This window comes from Scyliorhinus canicula, chromosome 10 (genome assembly GCF_902713615.1).
Source record: "Scyliorhinus canicula chromosome 10, sScyCan1.1, whole genome shotgun sequence".
Classification (NCBI taxonomy): Eukaryota; Metazoa; Chordata; class Chondrichthyes; order Carcharhiniformes; family Scyliorhinidae; genus Scyliorhinus; species Scyliorhinus canicula.
The window spans coordinates 115441399-115458038 of NC_052155.1; the positions used below are offsets into that span (position 1 = coordinate 115441399).

A 16640-nucleotide genomic window follows, 5' to 3' on the forward strand; every position below is an offset into this window, starting at 1 on the left:
GCAATTCTCTACCTTTCCTTTTAGTTCAGTTTGGCATTCTTCTCACTCATTGCAAATCATACCAGCATTCCCTTCTTGCCCCTTCAAATCATGCTGGCACTCCATTTGCCTCTTTCCCTCATTGGAATTCCTTTTCCCTTCCCTGTCTTAGCTACTACAGACATATGAGTATCATAGGGTGGCTTGTTTGAATTTTGTTTAATTTGGAAAGAGTCCATTTTGGGATAGATTGTATATGTACTTGAAAGAGCAAGATTTTTGGGAAGACTTTCTGCCTTATTGTGCATGTGCACTCCAATTTGTTTTCTTCTCCCCCTATTTTTTTCATGTTTTTAATAATTATTTTAACAACACTAAGTTAATGTAAATGAAATGAAACAGTTGGGAAAATTGTAGAACTTTCAATAATCCATTACTTTAGTCTTTGTCACAAAAGTCTGTACGTTTAAGAAGCTTTTGTTAATATACTGAATGCAATATTTTATTTATTTTCCAGTATTGGCAATGTACTGGAGATCCACAATGGCTATTTTGCATGGGACAGCCATTCTGATAGATCTGTCCTTCAGGATATCTCCATACAAATTTCCAAAAGCAAAGTTACAGTTATTATAGGCAAGGTAAGATTTATATCTCTAAATACTTTTATAGGTCCATAACAATATCATTTACATTTTTATGGTGTTCATTTTATAAAATATCATATTAGACTACTTAACAGAGTAGGTTGAAGAAAGTTATTTGCTCTTTGGGTATCCAGAATATAAGGGCGCAATATCAAATTAAGAGGTGGACCATCTAATGCGATCTCGCGAGACATTGCAATGTGAATCCCGCCCATTGTGGGTGGGTGCACTTTCTGGCAAATCTGCATATTAGAGCGAGACAGCTAGTCTCAGTCCAATATGTAGTTACCCGAGGAATCTATCCCCTTCACCTTGGGCGAGTGTCGTTCAGTACTGGGCTGGGATTCTCCCCTACCCGGCGGGGGGGGGTCCCGGCGTGATGGAGTGGCGTGAACCACTCCGGCATCGGGAAGACTCCACACCTTTAGGGGCCAGGCCCTCACCTTGAGGGGCTAGGCCCGCGCAGGAGTGGTTGGCGCTCCACCAGCTGGCGTGGACTGCCTTTGGTGCCACGCCAGTCGGGGCCGAAGGCACTTCGCTGGCCGGCGTAAGTCCGCGCATGCGACAGAGCGTCAGCGGCTGCTGACGTCATCCCCGTGCATGCGCAGGGGAGGGGGTCACTTCGCCTCTGCCATGGTGAAGACCATGACGAAGTCGGAAGGAAAAGAGTGCCCCCACGGCACAGGCCCGCCCGTCGATCGGTGGGCCCTGATCGCGGGCCAAGCCACCGTGGGGGCACCCCGGGGGCAGATCCCCCCCCCCCCCCCCCCCCCCCCAGGACCCGCCTGCGACGCCTGCTCCAGCCGGTAAGGTAGATGGTTTGATTGACAGCGGCGGGACTTCAGCCCATCGCCCGGGGGGGCCCGCCGACTGGCACGGCGCGATTCCCGCCCCCGCTGAATCTCTGGTGGCGGAGAATTCGGGACACGCGGGCGTGGGATTGACGCCAGCCCCCGGCGATTTTCCGACCTGGCGGGGGTGTCAGAGAATCCCGCCCCCGGTCTCCACTAGGGACCAGACGGAACAGCAGTTGTGGGGGGTTCCAGGGAGTAGAAGGTCCCCAGGTACATAACTTCTGGGCAGGTTGCTGCTGGGTGCTACCTGGGAACCCTGTCACTGTCAGCCTGGCACCCTGGCAATGCCACCTGGGTGCCAAACTGGCACTGTCAACTGGCAGGGGCACATCCAGGATACCAGGTTGGCACTGCCATGGTGCCAAGCTGTCATTTTTTTGCATGTTGCCGATCGAGCTGGGTGTGCTCTGCGCAGGTGTTGAAGGAGTGCGGGGCTCCCAGGGACCGTCTCAGGGTGTGATGGGACTTGTGGTGGGGAGGAGTGGTTGGGGATTGTGGCAGGAGCTTAAAAGAAGTCCCGATCTCCCGCTATACCAAGGAGTTCCAGCAAGTGGAGCTCTTCAGTGCAGAAAATGGGTCCACATGTGACCTTGGCCACGCATTCCTTGCTGAGGTCCCGTACCTAATCCGAGTGATGTTTGATAGCGTTGAATTTCTCGGCGCTGCGAGTGCCGGTAACATTGTTCTAATTTAGTTAAATCACACCCTATATCTTCTGATAGAGTCCTTACAGTGCAGGAGGCCATTTGGTCAATCGAGTCTGCAGTGACCCTCTGAAAGAGCACTCCACACAAGTCCATTCCACCACCCTACCTCAATAATCCCTTCGCCTAACTTAATCTTCTGGACACGAAGGATTGCTAATCCATTTAACTTGCACATCTTTGGATTGTGGGAGGAAACTGGAACACCCCAAAGAAACCCACGCAGACATGGGAAGAACGTGCAAACTCCACGACAGTCACCCAAGGCTGGAATTGAACCCGGGTCCCTCGCTATGTGAGGCAGCGGTGCTAGGTGCTAACTACTGTGCCATCCCTACTTCTCCTTCTGAAGCAGTCTTTCAAAGTACTTTGCTTTGCCAAATGTTCAAAGGCTGTTTAACAACTGATCGATTCAATCACAGAAATATTGAAATTGGAGTAGGCCACTCAGCCCTGTTTCTGTTATTTAATCTGATCATGGCTGACTTAAACCTGGACTTTAATTGCCTGCCTTTAAGCCAGATTCCCTAATAACCTTTCATAAGAAAAATCTATTTAATTCAGTCATGAAAACTCAATTTGACCTTAATTGTGCTGCTTTTCAGGCTCAACGTGACCGTTATATTGTGCCCGTAATGACAAAGATTCTAATTTTATAGTAGAACAGGATTAATTTGTGATGGAGGCATGGATCACAGAATCACAGAATTGTTTTGGCGCAGAAGTAGGTCATTTGGCCCGTTGTGTGTGCAGCGGCTCGCCAAGCGAACATTGTGGCTTAGTGCAATTTCCCATGCTTTTCCTCATACCCCTGCACATCGTTCTGATTCAATTAATCATCTAATGCCCTCTTGAATTCCTCTACTGAATCTGTCTCGACTGGACTTCCTGACGGTACATTCCAGAACCACTCGTGTAAAATTTTTATTCTCATCTCACATTTGCTTTTGCAAATCACAGACTGCATTTTATCTTAATTGAATTCCAGGTGAAGACCTCTGCTACGTTATTTATCAGACTTGTAAATTTGCAACAAAACCAACCTGTTAGGGTACTGGTTTACAGGATTATGTGGAACTGAATGGAAAGAGTCCAATTCCAATGGTAGGTCTTGCCTGAATGGAAAGAGTCATCTCCACTGGTTGATTTTCCCTACCATGTTCCACCAATAGGCCATATTGACAGCTCAATTATATAGAGTAAGGGTCTCAACTGGGAGGTCCCTGTATCCATTGCATTGACAGTTTAAAGACAGTTTAATACCAATCCACAAAAGCTACGGCATCCAGGGCACATGAGGTATATGTTGCAAGTCATTGATCAACGCCACCAATGTATCATTATGATCTCTGGTTCCAGCCCCATACAGGATATGAAAAACTAGAAACTGCCACTTGGCCCCAGAAATTCATAGCTATCAGTCTAACATTGTGCTGTCAAAGAGAAGCCATCCAGTCTAGGTAGGCGCACGCGAGTTGGCTCATTAGTAATGAACAATAGGAGAATATTCATTTGGTAGCACAGAACTTGAGACAAATTGAAGCTTTTTGTCTTGCACTCATCAGGACACTATGCAAGAATACCAATATAAGGGGAAACAATAAATTATACTGTATAAGAAGAAAGTGCTGATTAGTTGGAAAGTAGACTCATTAGTAGAGGTATTGGCATGGAAAATGGAACAGGAGATTGACTGTTAACTGCCGAGCATTGTTTGAAATTTAAACAAAGCTGTTTGATGCTGGTCAAGGCATTGTCCTGAGGAATGAATCAGAAAATGCCTGTTACTTATTTTATTTAGCTAAAACACGCACAATGTGTGTATGTATTATATTCTTTCTGTCTGCAAAGAACAGGGCAAGTGTATTGTGATGAATGTAAGAAATGTTCATATTTTATATTTTGCACTTTTTTTTGCAGTAACGTTATTAAAACCCGAGTTAAATACATACAGTCAGTATGTCTGCTAAAGCTATGATTAAGGGGCTGTAAAAGTGCGATAATCATTGATTTTGCAGGTGGTGCTCAGCTAATAGATTTGAGAACTATTTACTTGTTTACAGCTAGCTAACTAATGCAATATTGTTTAAGTTTAAAGGACAACTGGGTGTCAATAATTTATGACAGGTATTGTGTTTGATCCTGGCTAAACAGGTCATGGGGCATCTTGTGTGAACAGACAGAAGAATGCCTTGTGCTTTGGGTACAGATAATGTAATTAAGGGGAGGAACCAGGTCTATCTGAAAAGTTAGTTCTTCCTTGGATTTTAACCTGAACAAAGATGTTTGAGTATTGGTCCTGAAAGGGTCTCTCTCTAAAGACCCTGCACAGAGAAAAGAAAGCTTAAAAAAAGCCAATGGTTGTTAAATTTATTCATGAGTGGTGTTTGAATTATATTGTTTTCCTTAATTTATAGCTTGTAATAAAGGACTTGGTTTGTACTCCAAGCGTCTTTGTCTGATCTCTCATGGTGGGGGGGGGGGGGGCTCTTCAACCTGATATGTGCATTGCCCTCTCCTCCTGTGAACCTGATTGGAGTGAAATCGTGAGGACCAAGCAGGCTCACCTGTCGTATTAAATGTAAGCGGAAATGGTGTGTCGTGATGGTCGGCCGGTGTGGGTCCCGGGAAAAATGTTTGAAAAAAACACTTGTAGAGAATAGTGGTCGAGATAATTAAAATGCTGTAGGTGAACTCAAAGCCTTGCAATGACTCTGCCAGCCAGCACGAAATGGACCCACAGTTGGATAGTACTAACCATGAATGAGACGTTTCCACCACAACGGAATTCAGTGCTTTTATTTTTTACCACCTGACCAGAATTTGCTTGGGTGAAGAAAAATGGCCTATACTCCATTCTCCCTCCTCCAGTGGCCACTCAAGATAATTAATTAACCCTACTTTCTCCGATAAATTACTTGGGGAGGGGGGGGAGGGGGAAGGGGAAATCACCTGGTAGGAATTTGCTTCGGTTAAAAAAAAAAATCACTTTTTACCAAACTGCATGAAAATCACTGTCACTGGAGGAAAAAAAAAATCAGTGAACTGTGTGAATTCCTTTGCGGGGAGGGGGGGGGGGGGGGGGGGGGGGGGAATTATTCTGAAGTGACTTTGAACACAAACTGATTGTGAAAAAATTGGGAAGAATGGTACTAGTGGTAATTTTATGGAGGTACTGTGGTTAATGTTTTGGTACGTGTATTGGGGTTAATCTATAGGAGTTAGTAGGGTTAATTTATCCGATCATGAGTGATTGAGAGTGGGAGAGGAAGAATGGAGAAAAGGAAAATTTACTTGTCCAAGCAAATTCTTAGAATGCCATTTTTTTCAGTTTGCTCTACTTTTCAAGGACAATGTTTTCCTAAATATTAAGTTCATTATGTTGCACATGCGCTGAATCATGTTCAAACTGCCTTCGTATGAGCACATTCATGAATGTCTCTGAATAGCTAAATGTTCTGACAGAATGGCCAATCTGAATGCAGGACCAATGCCTGGGTGGGGCCTCTTGCGCATCAATCAATATTTTATAAATGTTATGGGTTTGAGTCATATTTATTAAAAGTTTCCCTTTTATTCATCATCATTATTTTTGTTTTTCCACTCCAGCTCCCCCACATTCAGCTAAGGTGGAGAACTCACATGGGGAAGAGCGGGTGGTGAAGCAGGAGGGGATGAGTGGGTAGGGAAGGAGGGAACAGTTGAATGGGAGTGTGGAGGGAGGGCATGAATGAGTGGGGTGCTGAGTGAGATGGAATGGCATGAATGATGGAAGCTGAGTGAGAAGGGAGTGCAGGAGTGAGTGGGTGGGAGTAAGGTGGAGTGGGAGGGAGGGCATCAGTGAGTTGGGGGGCTTAGTGGGGAAGGAGCATGAGAGAGTGGGAGTTGGAGGGAGCATGGTGGAGATGGGTTTCGAAGAGGGGTGTGTGCCTGTGGTGGGGGCAGAGCTGATCTCTGTGTGAGAGGGGATAGATGGGCTTCACTGTATCATCTATCACAAGGGAGTCTGGAGAGTTTGGCTGAAACCTAGATGAGTATATCAAATAAAGCCATTTTTACATAGTGCTTTAAAGACAGGTATTCCTATTTGTCATGTTAATTTTTAAGAGATTTTTCATCTTGGGATATGGGCATTGCTGGTAAAGCCAGTCTTTGCTGCCCATTTATAATTCCCTTGAAAAGATGGTAAGTTTGAAATGGAGAGTCCTGTTAGAAAATACTTGGGAAGAACCGCTATAATCCTTTCCTTCACTTAACGTAATTCGGCAAGATCATGTTCTGTTTTTAGTATGGACTTCTTCCTGTATTACATGCACATTAAATGTTGAAATGTGATTTTCTACAAATGCATTGGTTTTTATGATAATGGAAGGTAAACAAAAGGAAAACTAATATTTGTACCCACTTGAAATCTAATAATTCAATCAATTTGAAATGGACAGGAAGGATTTGCATTTCATTAGATCATAAAAAGTGCTGTAAACAGATGATTCCTTGTCACAAGGAATTTTCAAACCTTTTTTTTCCTTGAGGTGGATCAAATGTCGCAGAATCTTTGATACATTGCTCAAGAAGTTATAGCTACCAAAGGGCATGCAGCTGAACATAACATCTGATCCCGTTTGGAGATCCCCATGAGTGCCATTCCATCTGGTCCCCGTTTGTGGGAACCAGTGCCAAACAGCGCTTGCCTGAGGTCTCTGAGGCAAAGGGGCTGAATCACAAAGCCTCAGATGCCTGAGGAATCTGCACATTAGAGTGAAGCTTACTGCAAATTTGTCAAAAAGTGATCACCCATTGTGGGCAGGGTTCACATCGCAACGTCTCGCAGATCACGTTGAATCTTGCGAGGCATTGCGAGCCAGATAGATCCCGGGAGCGGTGTCCCCCAGCTTTCAACGGCCACACTGCACCACGACGAGCTGCTTTTCGGGTGCAGCGATGCCATTGGTTTGCGCCCATAGAGTGCAGGTTCTTGTTTATTTTATACCAAAAATTATTGATAAAGCTGAAAATTGTCAATGCTGAATGCAGCACTTGCATATCACAGTGTTAATATCAGGTACTCCCATTTCTTGTACAAAATCTCTGAATAGCTAAGTGTTCTGACAAAATGGCCAATCTGAGTGCAGGACCAATGCCTGGGCTCTTGCTCATCAATCAATACTTTATAAATGTTATGGGTTTGAGTCATATTTATTAAAAGTTTCCCTTTTATTCATCATCATTATTTCTGGTTTTCCACTCCAGCTACCCCACAGCTACCACTAAATACAGAATAACACTACTTAAAGAATGAACTTCATCCTAAACTTCAGTTGCATCGGTTTAAATATTTCCACTTACTCCCTACCACATGTTTCATACACTTGTAATGAATTGGGAAAAAGCATCAGTCATGAAAGCCGAAGGGGAAAATATAAATGTTGAAATCACAATTTTGTTGGTGCCATTCTCGGAAGTCAGTGGCTTGCTTTTTGGAAAGTGTTGTATTTTACATTGGGAATTTAAACAATTTTTTACTTGCCAAGGATTTAAAATGAATCAAACAAATACACAGAGATATTTGTATTTAAAAAACATTTAGAATCAATTAATCAGAAATGTGTTCAGAAATTACCTTATCAGTCATTCTTCCATACTCAACTCCAACTCCCACTTCTACAAATTAATTCATAGGGGCACTCGATCTGCTCAATATCCAATTATCCAATTCATAAAGACACGGGCCTGAATTTTGGCTCTGAAGCCGTGTGCACAAAATCAGGAAACATTCTCGCTTCCCACATGCGCCTTGGAAAAAATGGCAAGATCTTCATTCTGGTTGGGTGGTGGTTGGTGTTGGGGGTGAGGGGCTGGGGTACAGGTAAGGGATGAATTGTCATTTAGGCTTCACCGCTCACATATACTTGCCAACCTTGCCCCCGTCTACGTGTCAACTTAGTGTCAACCCATGCCACTTATAGACCCAGTGCTAACTCATGTTCTCCAATTCACTCTCATGGCCTCTTAAAGTCCCCATGCCAAGTCATCCTGAATCCACCATCTGCAGACCTCAGGAGGCAAAGCTGAGATAGATTAAAGTTCTACATATTTGTAGCAGATTATACTGTATCAAAACATTCTCATTCATGAAAGCCCATTCAATGCATTTAAATCTCTTTAAAATAAAATTTATATTCATAGCCCCACATCAAAGACAGCTAATCTTTTTTTTGAAAAACATTTTTTTAAGGCATTTATCATAGAACATAGAACGATACAGCGCAGTACAGGCCCTTCGGCCCACGATGTTGCACCGACATGGGAAGTCAAAAACTAAAGGCCATCTAACCTACACTATGCCATTATCATCCATATGCTTATCCAATAAACTTTTAAATGCCCTCAATGTTGGCGAGTTCACTACTGTTGCAGGTAGGGCATTCCACGGCCTCACCACTCTTTGCGTAAAAACCTACCTCTGACGTCTGTCCTATATCTATTACCCCTCACTTTAAGGCTATGTCCCCTCGTGCTATCCACCTCCATCCACGGGAGAAGGCTCTCACTGTCCACCCTATCTAACCCTCTGATCATCTTGTATGCCTCTATTAAGTCACCTCTTAACCTTCTTCTCTCTAACGAAAACAACCTCAAGTCCATCAGCCTTTCCTCATAAGATTTTCCCTCCATACCAGGCAACATCCTGGTAAATCTCCTCTGCACCCGTTCCAAAGCTTCCACGTCCTTCCTATAATGAGGCGACCAGAACTGTACGCAATACTCCAAATGCGGCCGTACCAGAGTTTTGTACAGCTGCAACATGACCTCATGGCTCCGGAACTCAATCCCTCTACCAATAAAGGCCAACACACCATAGGCCTTCTTCACAACCCTATCAACCTGGGTGGCAACTTTCAGGGATCCATGTACATGGACACCGAGATCCCTCTGCTCATCCACACTGCTAAGAATTTTACCATTAGCCAAATATTCCGCATTCCTGTATTCTTTCCAAAGTGAATCACCTCACACTTCTCTACATTAAACTCCATTTGCCACCCTCTCAGCCCAGCTCTGCAGCTTATCTATGTCCCTCTGTAACCTGCAACATCCTTCACACTGTCTACAACTCCACCGACTTTAGTGTCGTCTGCAAATTTACTCACCCAACCTTCTGTGCCCTCCTCTAGGTCATTTATAAAAATGACAAACAGCAACGGCCCCAGAACAGATCCTTGTGGTACGCCACTCGTAACTGAACTCATTTTATAATAATAACAGTACCAATACAAATATAAACATAGTGCAAATACCACTTCCCTCCCTTTATTTTCTCCAGTCTGAGAAACCCAGCCATGTCACTAAGCCAGATCTCTGAATTCGGGGGCTATGAGTCCCTCCATGCTAACAATTTCCGTCTCCAGGCTACCAAGGAGGCAAAGGCCAAGACATCAGCCTCTCTCACCCACTGGACTCCCGGATCTTCAGACACTCCGAAAATCGGCACCTCCGGACTCGGCACCACCCTTGTTTTTAACACCGTGGACATGACATCTGTAAAACCCTGCGGAAATCCCCTAAGCTTCGGACATGCCCAAAACATATGGACATGGTTTGCTGGTCCTCCCGCACATCTCGCACACCTGTCCTCTATCCCAAAAACTTGTTCATTCGGGCCAAGGTTGTGTGTGCCCGGTGAACGACCTTAAACTGAATCAGGTTGAGCCTGGCACATGATGAGGTTGTGTTGACTCTGCTTAACGCATACGCCCGAAGACCTGCCTCTATCTCACCACCTAGCGTGTCTTCCCATTTGCGCTTTTGCTCCTCTGGCTGCATTTCCTCCGACTCCATGAGTTCTTCATAAATTTTTGGAACCTTCCCCTCTCCCACCCTCGTTCTGGAAACTACCCTGTCCTGTATCCCCTGTGGCAGTAGGAGCGGAAAGGTCGAAACCTGCCTTCGCAAAAAATCCCGCACCTGCAGATATCTGAATCCATTTCCTGCTGGCAGTTCAAATTTCTCCTCTAAATCCTTCAAACAGAGGAAGCTCCCATTTATAAATAGATCCCCCATCCTCTCGATCCCTGCTCTCTGCCATTTCCGAAACCCCCTCCATCCAGCCTTCCCGGTACAAACCGATTGTTCTTGCCGATTGGAGCCCAGACTGATGCTCTGTCCACACTCGTATGCTTCCTCCACTGCCCCCAGACTCTCAGGGCCGCCACTACCACCGGGCTTGTGGAGTACCGGGCCGGCGAGATTGGCAGAGGTGCCCTAACCAGTGCCACCAAACCTGTGTCCTTGCATGATGCTGCCTCTACTCAGTCCCATACCGACCCCTCCCCCCATTACCCACTTCCTAATCATGGCTATATTTGCCGCCCAGTAATAGTTGCTGAAGTTCAGCAGCGCCATCCCAAACAGAAACCTCGGAAGGACCGCCGTTTTCACGGTCTCTACTCTCCCTGCCAGTGGCAGAGGGAGCATGTACCACCTTCGAAGGTCCTGTGTGGTATTTTCACTTTCTCCCCGTGTCTGCGTGAGTTTCCACCGGGTGCCCGGGTTTCCACCCACAGGCCAAAGATGTGCAAGTTAGGTGGATTGGCCATGATAAATTGCCCTTAAGGTCCAAAAACAGGTTTGGTGGGTTACAAGGATAAAGGGGATAAGGTGGAGGCATGGGGCTTAAGGAGGGTGCTCTTTCAAAGGGCCGGTGGTAACTCGATGGGCTGAATGGCCTCCTTCTGCACTGTGAAATCTATGATCTTTTTGTGGCCGGGCAATGTTTGGGCGGACGGTCAGGGTCAGGCGCGTGGCCGATCGGGGGTCTAATTTTAATGTCCAGCTCCGCTGAGTCTGCCATGGAGTCCTCCAGTGGTCTGAGTCCGCCATGGAGCACGGCGTGGCCTCCGACATGGAAGTGCGGGGGCCATACCTGCATCCCCCTGCAGTGCTTGGAATATGTGGCCCTTTCACACCAGTTTTTTTCTCTTGGCACCTACTCCATTTCAACCTGTCATCCCTTGCCTTGTAACCGATCTTAAGTTGATATTTATTTCCCAGTTCATGCTGGAACTCCTGAATCTTTCCCCTCCACCCAACCTAACATTTAATGCTGAGAATCCTTCTCCATAAACACTTGGCAGTCTTAACTCTCATGTTATACTCCTGAGAGGAGAGAAATTGGTTTGCGTTTTTTCTCCTGCAGTGCCATTCAGGAGCATGATGAATGAACCTTTGGCTGAGGTACCAAATGACTACCAACAACCAAGTAATAATAACGGAGTAAGACCCAGCATCAGCAGGAGATAAAATAAGAACAAGCAAAATACTATGCTGGAAATCTGAAACAAAGTAGAAATACCTGAAGTACTCAGTGGGTCTGGCATTTAGGTCAGGAACATTCGTGCCACAGAAAAAGACAATCCAAACCATCTTCCCATGACAATCAATGGCATACCATCACTAAATCCACCTCTTATCAACATCCTAGGAGTGGGGGAGGGGGGGTGCTACATACTCCACCTCCTTTTCCCCATGTTTCATTCTGTGATTCATTTGGTTCCCTTCTCCTTTTCCCTCTGCTTCTTATTGTTGTATGTATCCTCCTTTGTTTTCCTTCCTCCCCCCCCCCCCTTCCACACTCCCTCTCTCGCTTTCTAGTTGCTATTGGCCTAGGAGATGGAGTTGTCCCTCCTAAGTGCTTAGCTACAGAGTCCCCAACCCACTTCCATTCCAAATTCGTCCTCCCATTTTTGTCTGGCTTCGGTCCAGTGGTATTCTTGCCTTATCCAGCAACCATTCGTAAATGTTCCCACGGTTTCCCAATCCTTACTGTCCGTGTTTATTAGTTCCTCTAGTAGTGTCTCTCTCGGGGAACCTGGGGATCTTGTCATTTCCTTGTGGAGAAAGTATTTGATTTGGAGGTGCCTGAATTCCTGTCTTGTCAGTAGATCTAGGTCCTCCGTCAGTTTTCCCAGGGTCTATCCCCGATGTAAAAGTCCCTGACTGCTAGCGTCCCCCCATCCTGTCTCCAATTTTTTTAAAGTGGCGTCGAGCATGCCTGGTGGGAGTTTGTGGTTGCTGTGGGTGGGGGCCATGGGGGACATCTCAGTTAAACTGAAATGCTGCCCCATTTAGGTCCAAGTCGTCAGTGTGGCTACCACCACTGGACAGGATGTGTATTTTGTCGGGGGGGGATGGGAGCGCTGCTGGGCCAAGGGCCCGGAGGGTCATTCCCTTGCAGGAGGACTCCTCCAGCCTTTCCCATTCTGCCACACACTGAACTGGATTGTCTTTTGTCATGTGAGAGTACCTTTTAAGAAATGGGTGTTTATAAATGGGTGTGTATATAAATATCTGTAGTGAGAGTACCTTTAAGAAATGGGTGCTTACTACTGATGTCAGAGAGTGGGTAGAGCTGGGCTGTCTGACAGCTTTTTACTTTCATTTTAGGCTGTTTGCTGCAGGGTGTGTTTTAGTTTCGTATTCCGAGCTGGATAGCTGCAGTCACAGCCAGAAGGTGTATGAATCTCTCTCTGTAATCTAAAGACTGTAAATCGATCCTGGTGATTTAAAACTAATAACAGTAGTGACTTTAACCTGATGTGTTTCTGCTAAAAGGTGTTTTAAGTCTTATGGATGTTATAAGGAAAGCTTAAAGGATTACTTAGTGTTGTATTCTTTGGGGGTTGTATTTGAATTAATGATTGCTAAGATGTTCACTGTATGTTTTAAAAGGGTTAACTTGAGTTCATAGAATAAACATTGTTTTGCTTTAAAAAATACTTTTCCGGGCAGCACGGTGGCCTAGTGGTTAGCACAACCGCCTCACGGCGCTGAGGTCCCAGGTTCGATCCCGGCTCTGGGTCACTGTCCGTGTGGAGTTTGCACATTCTCCCCGTGTCTGCGTGGGTTTTGCCCCCACAACCCAAAAATGTGCAGAGTAGGTGGATTGGCCATGCTAAAAAGACCCTTAATTGGAAAAAATAATTGGGTAATCTAAATTTATTTAAAAAAAAAAAAAAAAATACTTTTCCATTTCTGCTGTACCACACCTGGAGAGTGGGCCGTGTGCTCCCCATACCACAATCTATTAAAAGTTGTGGTCAGGTGAACTCCATGATACACTTTGGGGTTCTCTAAACACTGGCCCATAAAATTTTCCTCACTGCCACTGGGTCAAAAATGTGGAACTATCTTCCCATGAGAACTCTGGGCGTACTTACACGAGAGAGATTGCAGTGGTTTAAGAAGGCAATTAGAAATGAGCAACTAGAAATGAGCAACAAGTGCTGGCCTTGCTAGTGACTCCCACGATCCATGACAATAGTTCTCTTTCAAACAGAGCAGTGAAAGCTGTTTCATTGAAAAATTCAGGCTGGGTTAGATACATTTTTGATCTTCAAGGGAGTAAAGGCCATTGGGGTACAGACATTTGGCGGGGTCACCTGGTGTGTGCAAGGTAGCAGCTGTGTTTTCGCAGGCTCTGGCTCTGTTTGTCTTTTAATCCGTTTTTTGATTCTGTTGCACATTTAATATTTGTCTTTTCTTGGTTTGCATGGCTTGTACTACATCTCAAGAAGTGCTTGGTCGGTACTCTTGCAAGAAAGAGCTGAAATAAAATGTTAAATTTGGCTGTGACAGCTGGGGTGGGGCCCTGCCTTCAATTACGCAGTTGCTATTAAGCGGGCTCCCGCATTGGCGGTACTGTGTGCATCGGAAAAAGGCTGCCAACGGAGATGCTATCCTTACTGAAAGTTTTGGCTCTTGAGTGCAGGTCATTAGGGCTCAGATCCAAGAATTGCAAAGTACTTTTATGGAGGTGTTGGAGGCGCAGGAGGAGGTTCTTGTCCTTGTTCTTGAGAAAGCACTTTCTCTAGTCGAGGCCCATCTAAATGCTGTCAAGTTCCTGCATCATGGTTTAATGTCCATCCTGACAAGTTCAGGAGAAGGAGAGGGGGATCGACAGAGGCACACCACTGAGCCTGCTCCCCGGCATCAGGTAGTAGAGGAGTTCTGGAGTGAGTAAGAAGATTGGCTGCCATGTTTTGGCAATCTCGATTTGGAGACTGGAGGGCCGGATTCTCCATTTGGGAGACTATTTTCTCCCGCCGGTGAATTGCAACCGATTTACATTCCCCCTGGGAGCGCAAAGTCGGAAGCAATTCCGTATTCTTTATTATCGGGCCCAATAGCGAAGTCCCACGGCCACCAGCCCCACTCCTGTGCAGCGCAACGGAATCATCCCGCACTGCAAAGCAGCCTCCCAATGCTGGATTGCCTGGGTGCCCCCCACTGCCCGCAAGTACCGGGGTGACCCGAAACCCCCCCCCCCCCACCCAGGAACTCCCTAACTAGGGAGACTCCCTCATGGGACCTCTTAATTGGGAAACCCTCTCCAGGGACCCCCTTAATAGGGAGGCTTTCAACAGGGAGACTTTCCCCAGGCACTCCATGAATAGGGAGACCCTCCCAGGCATCCCATGACTAGGGAGACCCCCTCCAGGGATCCCATGAATAGGGAGCCCCCCTAGGGAGACTAAACTCTCCGGAGACCCCCTAACTGAAGGAACCACTTGTGAGGGGGCTCACAAACCAGCTGCAACCTTGATTAATTCATCTCCCGTCATGGATGAGTGACTCTTAAGTGGTGAAACTCCAATGTTTACAAACATTAACCACATCAAAGAGCGGCAAGTGCTTTGCAAACACATGCTTGAGTGATTGGAATGCACTTACCTCTCTTTGCATTGTGCAGGGTGGCCCTCGGATGGACTTTGGGTGGAAACTCCCTTAAGGAGTTACCCCCTTGGCCCCCTTGTTACATTTCCCATTTCCTTCCTCCCGTTAGCGCGAACCTGGATCCCGCAGTCAGCGTGGGGCTAGAGCATCGGAAAATGGCATCAATCCCATTTTTTCCCTGATGCCCAATTCTCTGTCGTATTGGGAACCCCACCACTGGTGGTGGCCGGCGGTGAATTTTGCCGCCTGTTTGTCCGTTCTCCTTATATATGTTATTGTTTTGTAATTTTGTTACATCTGTTTCTAATATATACAATTCTAATAAATATACTTTTTAAAAAAAAAGAAAAGTGAAGTTGAGGTCACAATCAAATCAATCTGGTCGTATTGAATGGTGGAGCAGGCTCTATGGACCAAGTAGCCTACTCTTGCTCCTATTTCTTGGTTCTTATGGAATAATAAAGAAAAACGATCCTTGGAGTAAGAGACAGTAATGTTTCAGGTTGGATGAAAGTTGTTAGCCAAATTCATCCAATTTTTTATTAATTTTAGGTTGGAAGTGGAAAAACAACGCTAATATCGGCCATATTAGGAGAAATTTCAACACTCTCCGGACATGTTGTGTGGGAATCAGCCAATCAGCCGTTAGCATATTCTGCACAGACTGCATGGCTGAGGAATGCTTCTTTACAGGATAACATTGTGTTTGAAGAAAGCTTTAATGAAGAGCGTTTTCAGACTGTGATCGAAGCCTGTGCTCTTCAGCCAGATATCGATGTTTTACCAGCTGGGCGGCTCACAGAAATTGGTGAAAAGGTAAGTGCACTGATGCAATAAGTGCCAGGGCTCAACACTGACATTTTGTATGTAACTTGCTCATAATTCCTGTTGGCATAACATTAGAACATTACATGGAATCTTAAAAATTGGTGCAAGACTAGACTTTTGAAATAAAATAATTTTATTTGATAAATAATTAATAGTTTTTCATTTTGAATAAAAAATGTTTAATTGCAATTTAAACCAGCTAATGATTAGTCTTCCTTTGTGAATTTAGGCTTAATAATTGTATACATGTATACAAGTGGCGCGCGACTGGGGTAAGATGCCTAGGTTGAACTTGTCCAGGCTGGTGGAGCAAATGAGGAGCGAGTTTCGGAGGTGGGATGCACTTCCGCTGTCACTAGCGGGGAGAGTACAGACCGTGAAGATGACGATCCTCCCGAGATTACTGTTTATTTTCAGTGTCTCCCTATTCTCATTCCGCGGTACTTCTTTAAAAGAATCAATAAAATCATCCTGGGATTTGTTTGGGCGGGGAAGTCCCCGCGGATAATGAGGGGGATGCTGGAACGGAACCGTAGCGGGGGGGGGGGGGGCTGTCGTTGCCGAACCTCAGCAACTACTACTGGGCGGCTAACATAGCCATGATAAGGAAATGGATGGTGGGTACAGGGTTGGTTTGGGAGCGGGTGGAGGCTGCTTCGTGCAGGGCACAAGTTTGGCAGCCCTGGTCACGGCTCCCCTGCATTTCCCGCCGGCCAGGTACTCCATCAGCCCTGTAGTGGTGGCGGCTTTGCGGATTTGGGGCCAATGGAGGAGGCATGAGGGGGAAGTGGGAGCGTCGGTCTGGTCCCCAATATGTGACAACACCGATTTTTCCTGGGGTGGAAGGATGGCGGGTTTCAAGCGTTGCGGAGGGCGGGGGGGGGGGGGGGGGGGGG

General features: G+C 45.9%; 1 protein-coding gene across 1 annotated transcript in view; it reads left to right on the plus strand.

Moving 5' to 3' along the window:
- Window positions 1–16640, plus strand: part of LOC119972613 (ATP-binding cassette sub-family C member 9-like) — a 317550-nt gene that overhangs the window by 219046 nt on the left and 81864 nt on the right. The window contains 2 exon segments of the mRNA XM_038809604.1: window positions 497–620; window positions 15469–15732. Of these exon segments, the coding sequence (XP_038665532.1) occupies window positions 497–620; window positions 15469–15732 (388 nt within the window).